General features: G+C 38.5%; 1 protein-coding gene across 6 annotated transcripts; it reads left to right on the top strand.

The window, feature by feature from the left end:
* The first annotated feature begins 980 nt into the window (after positions 1–980).
* On the top strand, positions 981–8,621 carry LOC116252718 (uncharacterized). 6 transcript variants are annotated; one of them, XM_031627188.2, is made up of 11 exons: positions 981–1,437; positions 3,156–3,242; positions 3,457–4,386; positions 4,456–4,544; positions 4,911–4,999; positions 5,490–5,593; positions 5,671–5,749; positions 5,878–5,953; positions 6,033–6,147; positions 6,247–6,778; positions 7,777–8,621. In XM_031627188.2, exons 1-11 carry the CDS (start codon positions 1,155–1,157, stop codon positions 8,297–8,299), a joined length of 2,907 nt encoding a protein of 968 aa, XP_031483048.1. In that variant the 5' UTR covers positions 981–1,154; the 3' UTR covers positions 8,300–8,621. The 6 variants fall into 6 exon arrangements, with proteins under 6 accessions (XP_031483048.1, XP_031483047.1, XP_031483046.1 ...); XM_031627191.2 differs by having other exon boundaries at positions 986–1,437; positions 3,457–3,621; XM_031627187.2 differs by having other exon boundaries at positions 3,171–3,242; positions 3,457–4,544.
* Positions 8,622–14,780: the final 6,159 nt, after the last annotated feature.

Genomic DNA, 14,780 nt, shown 5'->3' on the forward strand with positions numbered 1-14,780 from the left:
ACTTAGCCTTGTAGTTTCACGGATCGTAACCTGCCCTCAACAATTTGGGTTGCTTTTTCAAAATAGCAAGGAAGTTAAACAATCTATCACTTAGTCAACCTCATTGTATGTTTCTTATTATTCATCACAATCTTTTTTACAAGACTAAACTTTTTGAATAATCTTTTTTACAAGACTAAACTTTTCGAAGAGGTGTTACAATCTATTTCATTTAAGGTAAATGTGCCCTAGTCTCTAAGACCCCAAGTTCAAGTATTAAATTGGCTTTGATACAATCACAATAACTGACCAACTCTTAAGTCGGGCTCAAGTTCCTAGTTTCATGGATCACAATACTCCCTAACAATTTCGATTCCCAACCTAAAGGAATAGTAACCAGAACAACCATCATCTAAATAACTTTCCTTGTAAGTGCCCAACATTCTTCTCAATCTTAAATACTAGACTAAACTTTTAGGCGTTTACGGATATTTCTTTTATTAATTATTTCTTTTGTGCAATTTAGGCTGTTAAACGAGATTCACATTTATTTAAGTGTTGTTCGTTAACCGTTCAAAAATGGGGTTTTTTTAATTAAATTTTCTATCATATTTTCATTGAAGACAGTAAAGGTGGTGTTTGAAATCTCAGTTGTAATCTAAGTTTTTTTTTTAAATATTCCATGAGAAAGCACTTGATCATTGATCCGCATATGCTATGGGTCTTTTGTCGGTAAAGCCCCACAAAAAGTAGTTGCAGATAATTTTGATCAAACACGGGGCTCGTACAATTATATGTGGAGGTTTTGTCTTTTCAGGTCCCCTTTTCATAAGAATGTGGGTCCATATAATTTTTATTTTCCACAAACAAACATGGCAAAAACTTATCATAAGCAGAACATTTATGTAAAATGTTCAACAGATTCAGGGAGGCGGGTCTTTTCAAACCTTGCCCACCGAAAGTTGGAAATCCCAATCTCAGCCACGCTCTTTTGCGCTACTTCTCCGCTGAAGGTTCAGTTGCCACGCACCAACCCATCCACCCTCTCCCTCTCCCTTCGTCTGCGAGATCCTCAACCAACAAACCAATAAAATTCCCGAGTGGGGTGACGGAGAGAGAAATAGAGGCAGAGAAAACAGAGACCTAGTTCTCCATCTCCCTGTTTCAGAGATTCGATGGCGTCGTTGGGAGCTCCCGCGTCTCCGAATTCCTGTCAGCTCCGGCGCCGCGCTCTCTTGCGCTCTTCCCCTGATTCCATCCGCCGGGTTTCTCCTTTCTTCCTACGGAACATCCAGCTGTTGCATTGGAGGATCCGTGCGAGCTCAGTTGCCGGAAATGGGAACGGGAACGCCGATGGTCGGTCGTGGATGGAGCCGGAGAAAGGCTCTGCAGAATCGTTCTCTGGATGGTCAGAGTCCGGGTCCGGGTCGAGGAAGGAGCGGCAGGGCCGACTCGGAGGTAGGGCTGATTGCTTAACGTGCTTGTGAATTTTCTCGCTGGAAGTCGGTGTTTTCGTTCCATTATTTTGATGTGGTTGTGTCTGCAGGCTTTGGATTTGCTGTGTGCATGTTTTATTTGACGGGTTTTGGGATTCTTTTGTTTTTTTGTTTATTTTTGGTTTTTCGAGGTCTTTACAGTTTGCGTTAGGTATGTCACGCAGTCGGTAGTTCTTCTCTGTGCTGGTTCCTTGTTTTTTCCTGTTACCAATTGGTCATTGTGTCTGAGTCTTCATAACTTGGTGAACATTTCAATGTTTTTTTGATGTTTCATGAATTTTCATTAGCTTGTGGGATAGCTCATGTTGGCATCTTGATTCTATCTTCACGGGGCTTGCTTAGCAGCTGTCAATGTCGTTCCTAGTCGAGAATCTGCTGTAGGTCACTTGTGTCATGGCTAAACGTCGCATCCATCTTAAACAATTAGCAATCTGGTTTGATGTGAATATATTTCAATAACGCTTCTACTTATACTAATCCGTTGTCGGTGCATGGAGGAGCAATTTGGACACGACGTTGTTTTATGAACTCATGAACGTCTTTACTGATTACTTTTTAATTTTTATCTTCCCTTGTCTTCACTGTCGTTTTAAAAAAAAGTTGAGTGAAACAGTATAAGCACGGATATTCTTTATGCACTTTACTTCCTTCCACTAAATATCACTCTGGTTGGCTGTAACATGGTATCACCCAAAATATTGTGATGTTGGGTTCGTTTGTCTGAAAGCATGGACTGTTCCAAGCTAACCAAACTTTTCTTCATAATAGACTTTCCATCATAAGTCCATTAGTTTCGAAGCCTCCTCCAACTTTTGCCTTGGTTTAAGATAATAACTGCATCCATTAACTCATGAACGTCTTTACTGATTACTTTTATCTTCCCTTGTCTTCACTGTCGTTTTAAAAAAAGTTGAGTGAAACAGTATAAGCACGGATATTCTTTGTGCACTTTACTTCCTTCCACTGAATATCACTTTCTGTGGCCAAGCATGACTTATAGTGACTTTAGCTATGATTTATGGTCTTTTTAGCAACAAATTTTAAATTTTAACCATCCGGCAGATGACATCATTGACTTCTCTCTCTCTCTCTCTCTATATATATATATATATATATATATATATATATATATATATATATATATATATATATTACAGATTGTCCACAAAATTAACAATTAACAAACTATGATCCTATCAATGATTCCATGAAAAGAAAGCAAATTATTGATTGCCATATACAAGCTGCATCAGCACCTCCACCCACAATTTTGAAGAGTCCATGTTAGGTTAAATTAGATGGTTGTACCATTGTAGTTTCACAGAACTGTTGAATTATTATATTTTTAACAAATCTGGCCTAATTAGACTGGGACAGACTTTCTACATTTTCTCTAGGTTTGTTGCAGTTGAACTTTCTAGCTGAATGCTAGATTAGCTTTTGCATGTTCATCGTTGAGTTCTTATTGAATATCCTGAATATCCTGAATATCCTGATTAAACATCATGAGTAGAGTTTCTTTAGTTAGTTGGTTAAAATAGGTCAAATTTTACTAGATTCTTGGTTGTTTCTAATGTTCTAATGAAAATTGTCCTTAGTTCTTAAAATTCGTCCATTCTGATTGTTTCAACTGCATGTCTTTAGTGGTCTAATGACACTTGTTTAGTAGTTTAATCTCAGGGATTGCTGCAGCAGGTGCTGCTGGAGTTATTCTTACTGCTGGGCTTGCTCTTGCATCATTGTCATTAGGCAAGAAGAGTAGTGCTGGTAAGTAAGATTCCTATCCTTTTTATCAGCATGTATTTCTGTTCAGCACTTTTTATATCGTACTGATTTAATCAACTCAAGATGCTATAATTTTTTGGGTTTATGATCCTTGTCACAACATCTCTTTTAGCAATAGTACTTTAGGTTATTTTTTAGTGTTCTATCAGTATAATACTATAGCATGGCTTCTTTATGATTGTATTGGCTCCTACAGGAATTAAGGCGCAAATGAAACCCTTGACTTCACAGCAAGAAGCAATATTACTGTCTGAGAACAGAGATGAAGTTGATCAAGCAGCAAAAAAGTGCAGTTCTGTAACATTAGATGAAAAGGATGAGCTTACAGGCAAAAGTTTATCTGGTTCAGAATGTGACACAGGTACAACCAAAGACTCTTTTCCATGTGAAGAATGTACTGAAGCATCTTCTGAAAGCGGATATGATGTGACCTCAACACAAACTGTTGAATACGATAACTCAAAATCTGATGTTGTTGGTCTCAATGATGTTGCCGTTACTAGTCATGAAGTGGAAAAACAAGTTCAGCTCCCCACTGATGTTGGAGAATTTTCTTCCTTACCTGATTCAAATCCCAGTGCACCCGATTTATCTGCCACAGTTAATGATGAGTGTCCCGACCCATCTAGCTTAAAAACAATGACCAGTGATGAATCCCCTGATGTAGTAGACACAGATACAAGCCAAGGAAAAGTAGGCACTGACATGAGCAAAGAAAATATAGGCAGTATACATCCAGCTAGCTTTCCCGTACCTGATTCTAATCAAGCTAGCTCTCAGGAAAAATTTGATGTCATGGAGAAAATTGAACATTCCAATCTTCATTTCAATGTGCCCAGTCCCTCTGATAATGAACTTTGCGAAGGCACACTGCCTTCTGAATCTTCATCTGTTGGATCAGTTTATGAGAGTTCCTCTCTGGAGTCCAACATTGTTTTGTCAATGCCGACCTCAAGTGAAGAAATCACTTTTGAACTGAATGACTCAACCCCACGGTTTCCTGTTAATGATGTTAATGCAACAGTCACTGCACTCGGGGTGGAGACAGCTAATTCTTTGGAATCTTTACATGGAAATGTTCCATACCCTATTGGTGTTTCAGAAAATGATAGAAGCAGCTCTTTTGGTGCGTCACCAAGTCCTGAAAATACCTTTTCCTATGCTGGAATTCCTGCTCCATCTTTAGTTTCTGCAGCTCTACAGGTAACTCCTGGGAAAGTAGTGGTTCCTCCAACCATTGACCAGGTTCAAGGGCAAGCTTTGGCAGCATTGCAAGTCTTGAAGGTACTATGATTGCATCTTATTAAGGGAAGCTAAAACTGCTTCTGCTAGAACGTGAAAAGTAGAACAAGGGTGTGAACATTATGTAGAACATGCTTCTTTTGTTTCTTCTCTTGAGTTTCTTGGTTCTGTTTTACCTTTTCAGCTCCTGTGTACTCAGTTTGCAGCCTTATGTAGAGTAAAAAGGCTATTCAAATTGATTATTTGAAGGTTACATAACAATAAAGTGGGTTGTAACGATGGCCCTTTTTTTTTTGTAATGCAGAAGTGCTTAGTGAAAGTTTATTTTATTTTAGAACGACATGCAATGGTGATTATGGCTTCTGTATTTATAGATGCTGATGTCACTCTTCCTACCTGCCTTTACAGGTTATTGACTCTGATGTTCGGCCAGGTGACCTTTGTACACGTCGTGAATATGCCCGTTGGCTGGTTGCTGCAAGTAGTGCTCTCTCCAGGTGTGCAACACTCTGCTGCTTTATCAACACCTGCAATTTTCTTCTTTCAATTATGATGGGGATCAAGTCGACTGATGAATGTTCCATGACCTACACTATCTAAATCATTAACAGAGTTTTTGAGGACACTCATGTGTACTTTGTCAGGGAAAGCTTATGAGAAAGTTGGCTGAGCCTTTTTTCCTCAGAGAACTGCCACAAGCACTCTCAAATATTGATCTTTATATATATATTATTAGCCAATTGTTGGCCTACCATGTAATGACAGAAAAGCAGAACTGTACTGAATGTGCATGAAGTTTGAAAATAGATTGGGAATTTGAGATTAGCTTATTTCTATTTGAATGATGAATATATACTTCTTTTAAGCTTTTTGTGTACAAAATGCATGAAATTAGGAATCACAGTGTTTGAGGTCAGATTGCTAGAGGTTTCTTGCGATTCTTCTTTCTCTCTAGCTTGCTTACTGGTTATGTATTCCTATTCTCAGGAACTCTATATCAAAAGTCTACCCCGCCATGTATATTGAAAATGTGACAGACCTTGCATTTGATGATGTTACTCCTCAAGATCCTGACTTCACATCAATTCAAGGTGATTAATAGAGATAAACTTCTAGCTGCAAGGGAGTTCTGTAGGATGGTTCATCTGACAATATGACAAAAATGCAGGTTTGGCAGAAGCAGGACTCATCTCAAGCAAACTTTCTTCTGAAGGGGAGCAAGATAATTTTTTCTTTTCCCCTGACAGGTAGTCTACTTGGTATTTACAGATATATTTCTTTTCAGTCTGCATTCCTCTTGCAGTCTACTCTTGGAGATAATAAAACAGGCTAAATGGTATGTCAAACTTGTTTGTTTTCCTTTCCCAATGTTCAGTCCTCTCTCACGTCAGGACCTGGTGAGTTGGAAGATGGCAATTGAGAAACGTCAGCTTCCCGAAGTTGATAAAAAGGTTCCTTTTTCTTTCTTTTTCATCTTTTAGCAGCGATTTTTTTTTTGTGGAGATAACTTATTCCCTGCATTACTTTCAGACCCTTTATCAACAATCTGGCTTTATTGACATAGATAGAATAAGTCCACATGCTTGGCCTGCTCTTATGGCTGATATATCTGCTGGAGAGCATGGCATAACAGCACTTGCTTTTGGTATGTATCTTCCCTTGTATTTGTTATTACATATGCAAATACCTCAATCAGATATAGTGGAAATGCGGTTTACAATAATCTTCTGTTGTCCAAAATTAGGCTATACAAGGCTTTTTCAACCAGACAAACCTGTCACAAAAGCTCAAGCTGCCATCGCTCTTGCTGTTGGTGATGCAGCAGAGGTTGTTGGAGAGGAACTTGCTCGCATTGAAGCAGAATCATTAGCTGATACAGCTGTGACTGCACATTCTGCTCTAGTAGCTCAAATTGAGAAGGATCTCCATGCAGTCTTTGAGAAACAGCTTGCAATGGAAAGGGAAAAAATAGCAGCAGTTGAAAAATTAGCGGAAGAAGCTACATTAGAACTGGAGAAAATCAAAGCTGAAAGGAATGAGGGAAACAGTTTGCTTTTAAAGGGACGTGCTGCTGTTGAATCTGAAATGGAGGTTCTGTCAAAACTAAGGCATGAGGTGGAGGAGCAGTTACAGAGTCTGATGAGTGACAGGATAAAGACATCCATTGAGCATGATAGGCTTAACAAACTTCGTAAAGAAGCAGAAGATGAAAGCCAAGCTATTATTAAGTTGCAGTATGAGCTGGAAGTTGAAAGAAAAGCTCTGTCTATGGCTAGGTACACTTTCATTTTGACATTTCTGTACATATGTAACTTCTACCTTCTAAGGAAAGCATATCTTTGGCCTTCATCGTCACTGCATGATCATACTGGATTACTAACGAGGAAAATTGCATAATGAGAGCTCTTTGACGGTATGAAGGTTTTGGGGATAAGAATGGACACACTGAACATAAATATTGACATTTGGCACATGATCTTATGCATGTTTGACTGGGAGGGAACTCAAGTTGTTATTATTGAACCCTACCTTTTGTTAGGTTATGAAGAACAACGTAGCTCATTCTATATGCAATGTGCTTTGGTTGATACTTTACGTATGAAAATGAAGGAACTTCAGTATAGGTCCTGCTGAATCTCTAAGTGTTTTCTTTGTTATTCTTTATTTTTAATGCTTTGCCTAAAAAGAAAAAGGATATCTTTCTGATCTCTGAACTCTGTGCATGTGCAACCTTATGGTGTATGATCTTACCTGCCATTTCCTTGAACTTGTGGCGATGGACAAGGCCATGGCCCTCCACTTATGGTCTTCTTGAACATGTGCATGATGGAATGATTATATGTCATTTGTACTGATAAGTCATCTATCTTTTGGATCTTAACTCTTGATCTGGCTTTCTTTTTCTATCATAATTTTTTGACAAGTGGCAAGAAAATGTTTTGTGCTAGTACTCGTTGTCTCTTATCCATAGTAGAGAAGTAAACTTTGAAACATCTCACTATCTTAGCACTTTCCAAAGGCTAAGACAATGTTGTAAGCTAATTCAAACTTAGTGTCCTCTCCTTCCTATAGGAGAAGGCTGATAGAGCAACTCCAAAGGAGGTCTTCTGATGAGCTTACTGTCATTGTCCCGGAAAATAAATGTCCCCTTTGGGTGCCAGACATGCTTTTAAAAAGTCTACATCCACAAGATTACTCTGGGGAACAGCTGAAAGATTGGTTCGGTTGGTGTTCCAACGGTGCATGCCATTTAATGCTTATAGCTTGCTTGCAGGGCATGGGCTGAGGATGAGGCAAAGAGAACACGTGAACATGCCAAGGCATTAGAAGAAGCAAGGTACCGCTGGGAGCAACGAGGCATCAAAGTAATTGTTGACAGTGAACTCCAGGATGATGCCGCTACAGAGTTAACATGGTTAAATGCTGATGCTGAAAAACTTTCTGTTGGGCAATCTCCAGTGAAAGAAACAATTAGCCAGGGAGAAAACCTGGTGAAGAAACTTGAGGTTATGGCTAGTGAAGTAAAAGGCAAGTCCTTTGCTGCAATAAAGAGAATTATTGAGAAAATAAAGTTCATAATTGAGCATTTTAAAGTGCAAGCAGCGGAGGCAACAAACAAAGCCAGAGAGGTCAAAGCTGCTGCAGTTTCAACCTTAAAAAGCTCTGCTGAAGATTTATCACAGAAAACTGAATCCTCAGTTGCTAGTTTCAGTTCAACAGTTAAGGATGGGATGAAGCGGCTCACTGAAGAATGCAAAGAAAGTATGGACAGGATTTCACAGAAATTCAAGATGTGATTGTCTGTGCGACTCCAGTTGGAAATTTCGCTTTCCCCTCCACTTGTTCTTTAGATAATTGCCTTCTGCAATTTACTAGGTGAGATGTAATTTTGACATAAAGCTCTTTGTCCATCAGTTTACATCAAAGGGTAGCTATCGAAATCAAATTGTTTTTGTGGCTTTGTATGTCTAGTCTCTGTCCCTTTCCTGGGACCACAATTTTAGCTCTCACACGAGGTGTTGACACTCGTACCCACCTCCAGGTTTTGCTGCGGGTTGGTTATACCCCCAAAGACTGTGTAACTTCTCTTTCCTAAATAAAAGCTGCTCTTTTGTAAAATCGCCTTATCTTGCATTTCTATACATATCTTAGGACCTCTGTTAACGCTTAAGGTTGGCATCCTCAGGGCATGTGTTGTGGAGGAGAACTCCTTTGCATCTCTTTTTATTTCTGAACCTCCGTTGCACTTACTGAGGATGGAATCCCCTTGAGAAGTAATAGAGGTGCTCATCTCAACCGACATGATGGGGATTCCAATAATGAATGCATTCTCGGAATCTGGTTGCTTAAGGTGCAAAAGGCGGCAGAAACCTGTTTGCAGAAGTATGAATGAAAATGGTAGCTGCTGAATCATGTGGATGTCCTATTACTCACATCCAGGTGGGATCAAGTTGCAACAGCTTTAGCCCAAAGGAGTCCAAATGTCCCCCGTAGTGGTTTCCAACCGACCAGCAGCTGGGTTCATTTAGTACTTAAAATTACAGATTAAGGCTATTAGTACAATGAGTATAAGATTTTCAATTTCGTCAACATAACTCAATTTTTAACCCTCATATAGAGTATTATAATTCATTCTTTTAAGGTGTTTGTATATAAGGTTGAACTTAGCATGAATACCATCATACTGAACCAAAAAAGCATATCTGCTTTATAGCCAGCTTCATTTTATACCAAAACTTATAACCCCTGAAAAATTCCTTTACATGGAGTGTTACACAAACAGTTGTCCGGTTCGGCCCGGCCCATTTAAAATTAAAAAATAAATTTTTAATTATAAAATAATTTTTTAAAATATAAAATATATTTATTAATAATAAATATATATTTTTAAAACAAAAAAAATAAAAAAAAATAATTTTTTAATCTAAACGAGCCGGGCCGGCCTATCGGGCCCGGGCCAGGTATTTCCCAGCCCAGGCCCGGGCCCGACGCCCAGGCCCACGCTGCATGTTATTTTGGTCTAATTTGAAGCCCTGGATGTTATGTACATGGTTTCTCTAATGATAATATGAGCCTTGCATCGTGTTCTTTTCAGCGTAAGTGATGTCTAGATCTCCAGTATTTGTTTTCTCTTGAAGACTCTTGATTTTTTAAATGTTATGAGATCATATATGCATGAAGAAATCTAACAATTCAAGAGTTGATGCTGGTCAAAATCAAGTACACGTATACATTTATGTGGTTAAATTTGACAAAGATGAGAGATAATTGAGATTTTTGAGGCACTCGTATATAATCTTGTGTCAAGGCTTCTATTGGGCCCCATTTTCATTATGATGCTTCCTGATCACAATTCAAGGATGTGGAGGATGATAAAATACGTATGAGTATGGCCTCACTGATATATGGTGTGATCGACATTTTTTCTATGTCAAATGAGTTGGAAATGAAACCCGGCCTTAAGCCCTCTCGAAAGCAGCGGCAAGATCCCCCAGTTGTACCTCCTCCACCATGTTGTACACGGGTTCCACAAAAAGTAGAGTTCATGGGAATTCTTGTACGATCGATCATCTGCACGCACATCAACCATAGCAACCTCATTTCGCGGACCGTCCCTTTTGGTTTTGGCTCAGATCGGTTCAGTTTTTTGACACAAGTGTTTGAACTCCCTCTGCACTGAACGAACTGGATTTCTTGGATGCAGATAGCATTTTAGAGAATTATCATCGTGTAACATATATGCTCCGCGCAAGCAGCAGATATCCACAAAAATCGGAAGGGATAGTAATCTCCACTGTCGCAGTCAGTCAGACGTCAATCACCATTTTAGTTTGATGAACATTGACCTAATAGCAGGTCATAGATCACGTAATTCATCATCGAAGATGTAAACCATAGAATGTAAATCATAGAATCCTTTAAGAAGATGAATTATCTCGAGCATGACCAAACGCAGGAAAAGAACAAAAAGGACAACGACCACATTGGCTCAGAAATCCTTTGCATATATAGGAAGCATCATTTAAGCAGTTGTTAAATTGCGAATCAATAGATTCCTCAAAGGGGTTCATCAAGGCCTACAGAAACTCCCAAAGGCAAAACATTCTACAAGTACTTTCTAATGATGAAAACCTAGCATATTGCTCACGGCAATGACAACGCAAGTAGGAGAGCTCTATGGTCCTTCCCCTTATATGACAATGAGAAAAGCAGTCCAAGTAAAAAAAAAAAAAATGGAGGGGCTCAGAAATCCTTTGCATATGGGAAGCTTCATATCAGCGGTAAAGCTGAGTCAACAGATTCCTCATAGGACTTCATCATCGCTGGCTAGAATTTAAAGACCCACCATCCTTTTATATCAATCAACGTCAAGAAACAAGTTTCTTTGAAATCGTTGGACTCGAATAGGAACGCCATGTTGATTGTGTAATAAAAATGAACACACAAAAGTGTATTCCACAGTAAACTTTCACTGCTGTCGAACACCGCATTTGCCAAAGTAATTCGAAATAGCTACCCATTGTTGGTATTCGAAAGAAAAACCCAAATCAAATCTGCATTTAAATAGTAAAATCCATTTAGCCTCGCAAAGAAAAAGCACCAGGGTTTATCCAAAATACAAGTCGAGCAGAAAAAGGCTAACTCCAAACTGGAGCAGGGCATTGGTAGGAGCCATCTTGACGTTCCTATCCAACGGCGAAAGAGCTGCCTCAGGATTGAGGCAGTCATGTTCCCGGGTCATACGGACGTCGACACTAAAAGAGGTCATGGATTCAGCCCCGTGGATAGCCTCCGAGAATACCAAAACGAACAGAGGAAGGCTACCGCCGCCGCTGCCCATCTATATGGATAGCCATGGTTGCCTCAGCAAGGGAAGTTGCTTGGCGGCAGAACGACGAAGGAGAAAGAGGGGAAGAGGTGAGAGGGAGACAGAGAGAGAGAGCATCGGGGGATCACGCAACGGGGTCCTGCTGGCCGCTTTGATCGCCAAAAACCCTAACATCTAAAAGGGGGGCCGCGGGTCAAGCAACGGGGTCTAAACCGAAGTAGCGAACGGTCCGAACCCCTCCTTATATACCTTGGAATTTGATACATATTTCGGATACTTTATGATACCTTTTCTTTTTTTTTTCTAAATCATAAAGCTTGCCGCAGATTTCTTTCGACACGGGATCCATGGTCTTAATCCAAAGTATGAGCGGCAAATAAAATGATCAAGTAAACAATGGTAACTGAATGAATGCCCCTAGTGCATCTTTTTTCCATTGATGTCAAATAGATTTTAATAATAATACTGCTCTGGAATATGCGGCTTACATTAACACACTTGTAGCGTGGATGAAAAATTTCAATTGTAGCAGACACTTTCTTCTCAACGATCAAATAAGAACATATCTTAAAACATATCAAATTCTGGAGTCGACAGATTTTAATGCAGTCTTTTGCTATCCCCAGTTGTCTCCCTTCTCCTTTTTTGATCGCTCCAAGTGGAAGAGGGTCCCAATTTGGAGTAGAACGGAAAAATTATGATGGAACAGCAGATCGAAGAACATGTCCAAACTTTATTAGGTTGGTCTGTCCAATCCTCACCTAAAAATCGTGATTCCTTATGCCCGTTAAGAAAACTCATTAAAGAAACATAATCTTAGTTTTGTCAGGTTTATTTAAAGAAGAAAAGAAAATCGTTTGTCTTGGATCGGTGCATAAGACTTAGAAACCGATGGCTACCACTTTTTTCTTTTGGTTTACAAATCTTGATCAATATTACAAATGTTGATTTTCATCCTGTGCCTGAAGCTCAGAAAAATTATGCATATGGTGCTACTCTTTTAGTTTGGCAAAAAGCTAACAACTCATCGTTTAAAAAGGACTCTAAGGCTCCATCATTTTTCCTGGGACATAGGTGAGATACTGTACCATTTAATTTAAGTGTCGTGATCTCATCCACATGAATCAAACAAGCGACACACTTTTTACGCACCCACTTGTCCAACCAGTGGCGTAGCCACATGGTGACTTGTGTGGGCAATTGCCCACATCAATCTCTTAAAAGTTCATTGTTTTTAAATGAGAATCTTAAATATTTATCTTTTTATATATATTAATAAGTGTCCCAACAGATTTGAATGTTTTTAAATAAGTGATCCTCCAACAAAATTTTCTGGCTTTCAACACATGTTAGCAGTTGGAAAAAAATTTGAAAGTAGTGTTTGTACGATACCCTTAAAAATTACTGTTTTGTGAAAATCAGGGTTTTTTTTTTGTTATAAATCGATCTTTCAATAAATTTCTAAGCATGAGTTGTGTGTTTGATTGACACACCTAAACAATGTTTTCTATGAAAATTCATCCTTTCTCTCTTAATGAAATTTAAATACCTTAAGCTACTGATTTGAATTATACAGCAAACTGTCTATCATTCTCTCTCCTCTTCAATCCCAGCCCTTATTTTTGAGAAGCAACCTTTTTCCTTTTGAAGGGATTAAACATAAATTTCTTCAGTCAGGTGTTGCACAGCTAGTTAAAAATATTTTCTCAGACCACCATCCCTTTTTCTCTTTTTATTCAAAATAATGGCCGATAACACAAGAAAATCACTTTTTGATGGGGACTTGGAAGTTTTTGTCTACCATCAAAGTTTATGTCTGAAAATACGTCAATAATGGAAGGAATTTGTAACATACCATCCAAAGTAAATGATAAAGAGACAATTATTGAAGTTTTGATTGAGCCTACTTCTGTAATTTCACTAAAGGTTGAGTTTCATTATATAGTGAGTAATTCATAAAAAATTTCTTAATTATTTGTGAAAAACAAAAACACGACCTTGTGTTTGATTTAACACGTAATGTGCAATAAAAAGTAGGTAACTAATAAAAATTGGAAACTAAATAAATAAATAAATGCTCCCTATTTGTTGTTTTTTGTAAGTTACTGCCTAATATTAAAAAGATCATAAATAGTTGTACGACTTTATCAAACAATTCACAAATATTAAAATGTACTAACAAAATTATTTTACCTTTGGTATACAAATTTCTTTCAAAAAGAGTCCACAAATCATGGTTTTTAAAGTTGACTGCTCTACAAATTCACATTTTATCTTTTTGCATGCCTTTCATCTCTCCAATTGCTAAAAGATGACAAACAATGAAGGAACTAACAAAAAATGTGGATTGCAAAAGACTCCTACTAAATCTATTAAGAGCAAAATAATATTCTTAAACATATTGTAACGTATCCTAATCATGCGTTTATGAATCACGTTATATAATAAGCAGTTATGTATAATTTCCCAACATTACTAGGCCGTTATTTGTAAATATTTTAACATTGAGCACCTACCCATAAAATTTGATAATAATATTTTAAAATTGAATCATTTTTGTTATTTTCCTAAAAATCAGGTAACTTTAATTATTTCTATTCTCACAAAATAAGGACTAAGGCCCTTTTCCATTCTTAGCAGTTACCATTGCATTTTTGTAAAGAAAATAAACTGTTAAAAAAATTACAAAATACCGTCCAACTTTTGGCCGAACAACAAAAAGCATCAAATACGTTCTCATCCTTTCCATTTAATTCTCAAGCACCGCCTATTACTAAAAGTAATAAAATAAACAACAAAATGACAACTTTGCCCTTTAGGAAAAGGAAAAGGGCAAAAATTGAAAGGGACAGCATCGCTCCTTGCCGAAACGGCGAGAGACGATGAAATAAAACCTTCACCGTCCGGTGATGGCGACCCAACGCCAGATGGAAAAGGTAAAGGGCGGCTGTGTCGAGCGACAGCACTGTCTCCTCCGCCATGTCCAACGAGAGTGTATCTGTAGCCCCTAACGAGTATCTGCCAACTAGAGTCCTCTGCAGAAAACAGCAAAAAAAGTTAGCACATGCACATCCTCTTGCTCTTTTGATCGACCTTAGTGATTTCTCCACCCAGCTAGAGCACCCTTCTGCAGCAGTTCAGGCATCTGGAATATTTGCTTGCGGGTCGTTTTGCATGAGTCCAAAAGAACAGAAAAAAGTGACTTGTTTTCTTGGTTGTCGCTGGTCTTGATTTGAAAACACTGAGAGTTTTATTTTCCTGGTCGGCCTTCTCTTCTGTTCTCCGATTATCTTATCAGTTCATCCCGACCCTTGCGAGCATGTGGTGATGGACTCATCAAGAGTCGGGTATCCCATCGCCGGCAAAAGGCGACACCAATGGTGGAGCTAGGAAATTTGAGTTGAATGCACTAACTGAAAAACCATCAAATTTTAAGGGCACCGTGGAGC

This window comes from Nymphaea colorata, chromosome 4, assembly GCF_008831285.2.
Source record: "Nymphaea colorata isolate Beijing-Zhang1983 chromosome 4, ASM883128v2, whole genome shotgun sequence".
Lineage (NCBI taxonomy): Eukaryota > Viridiplantae > Streptophyta > Magnoliopsida > Nymphaeales > Nymphaeaceae > Nymphaea > Nymphaea colorata.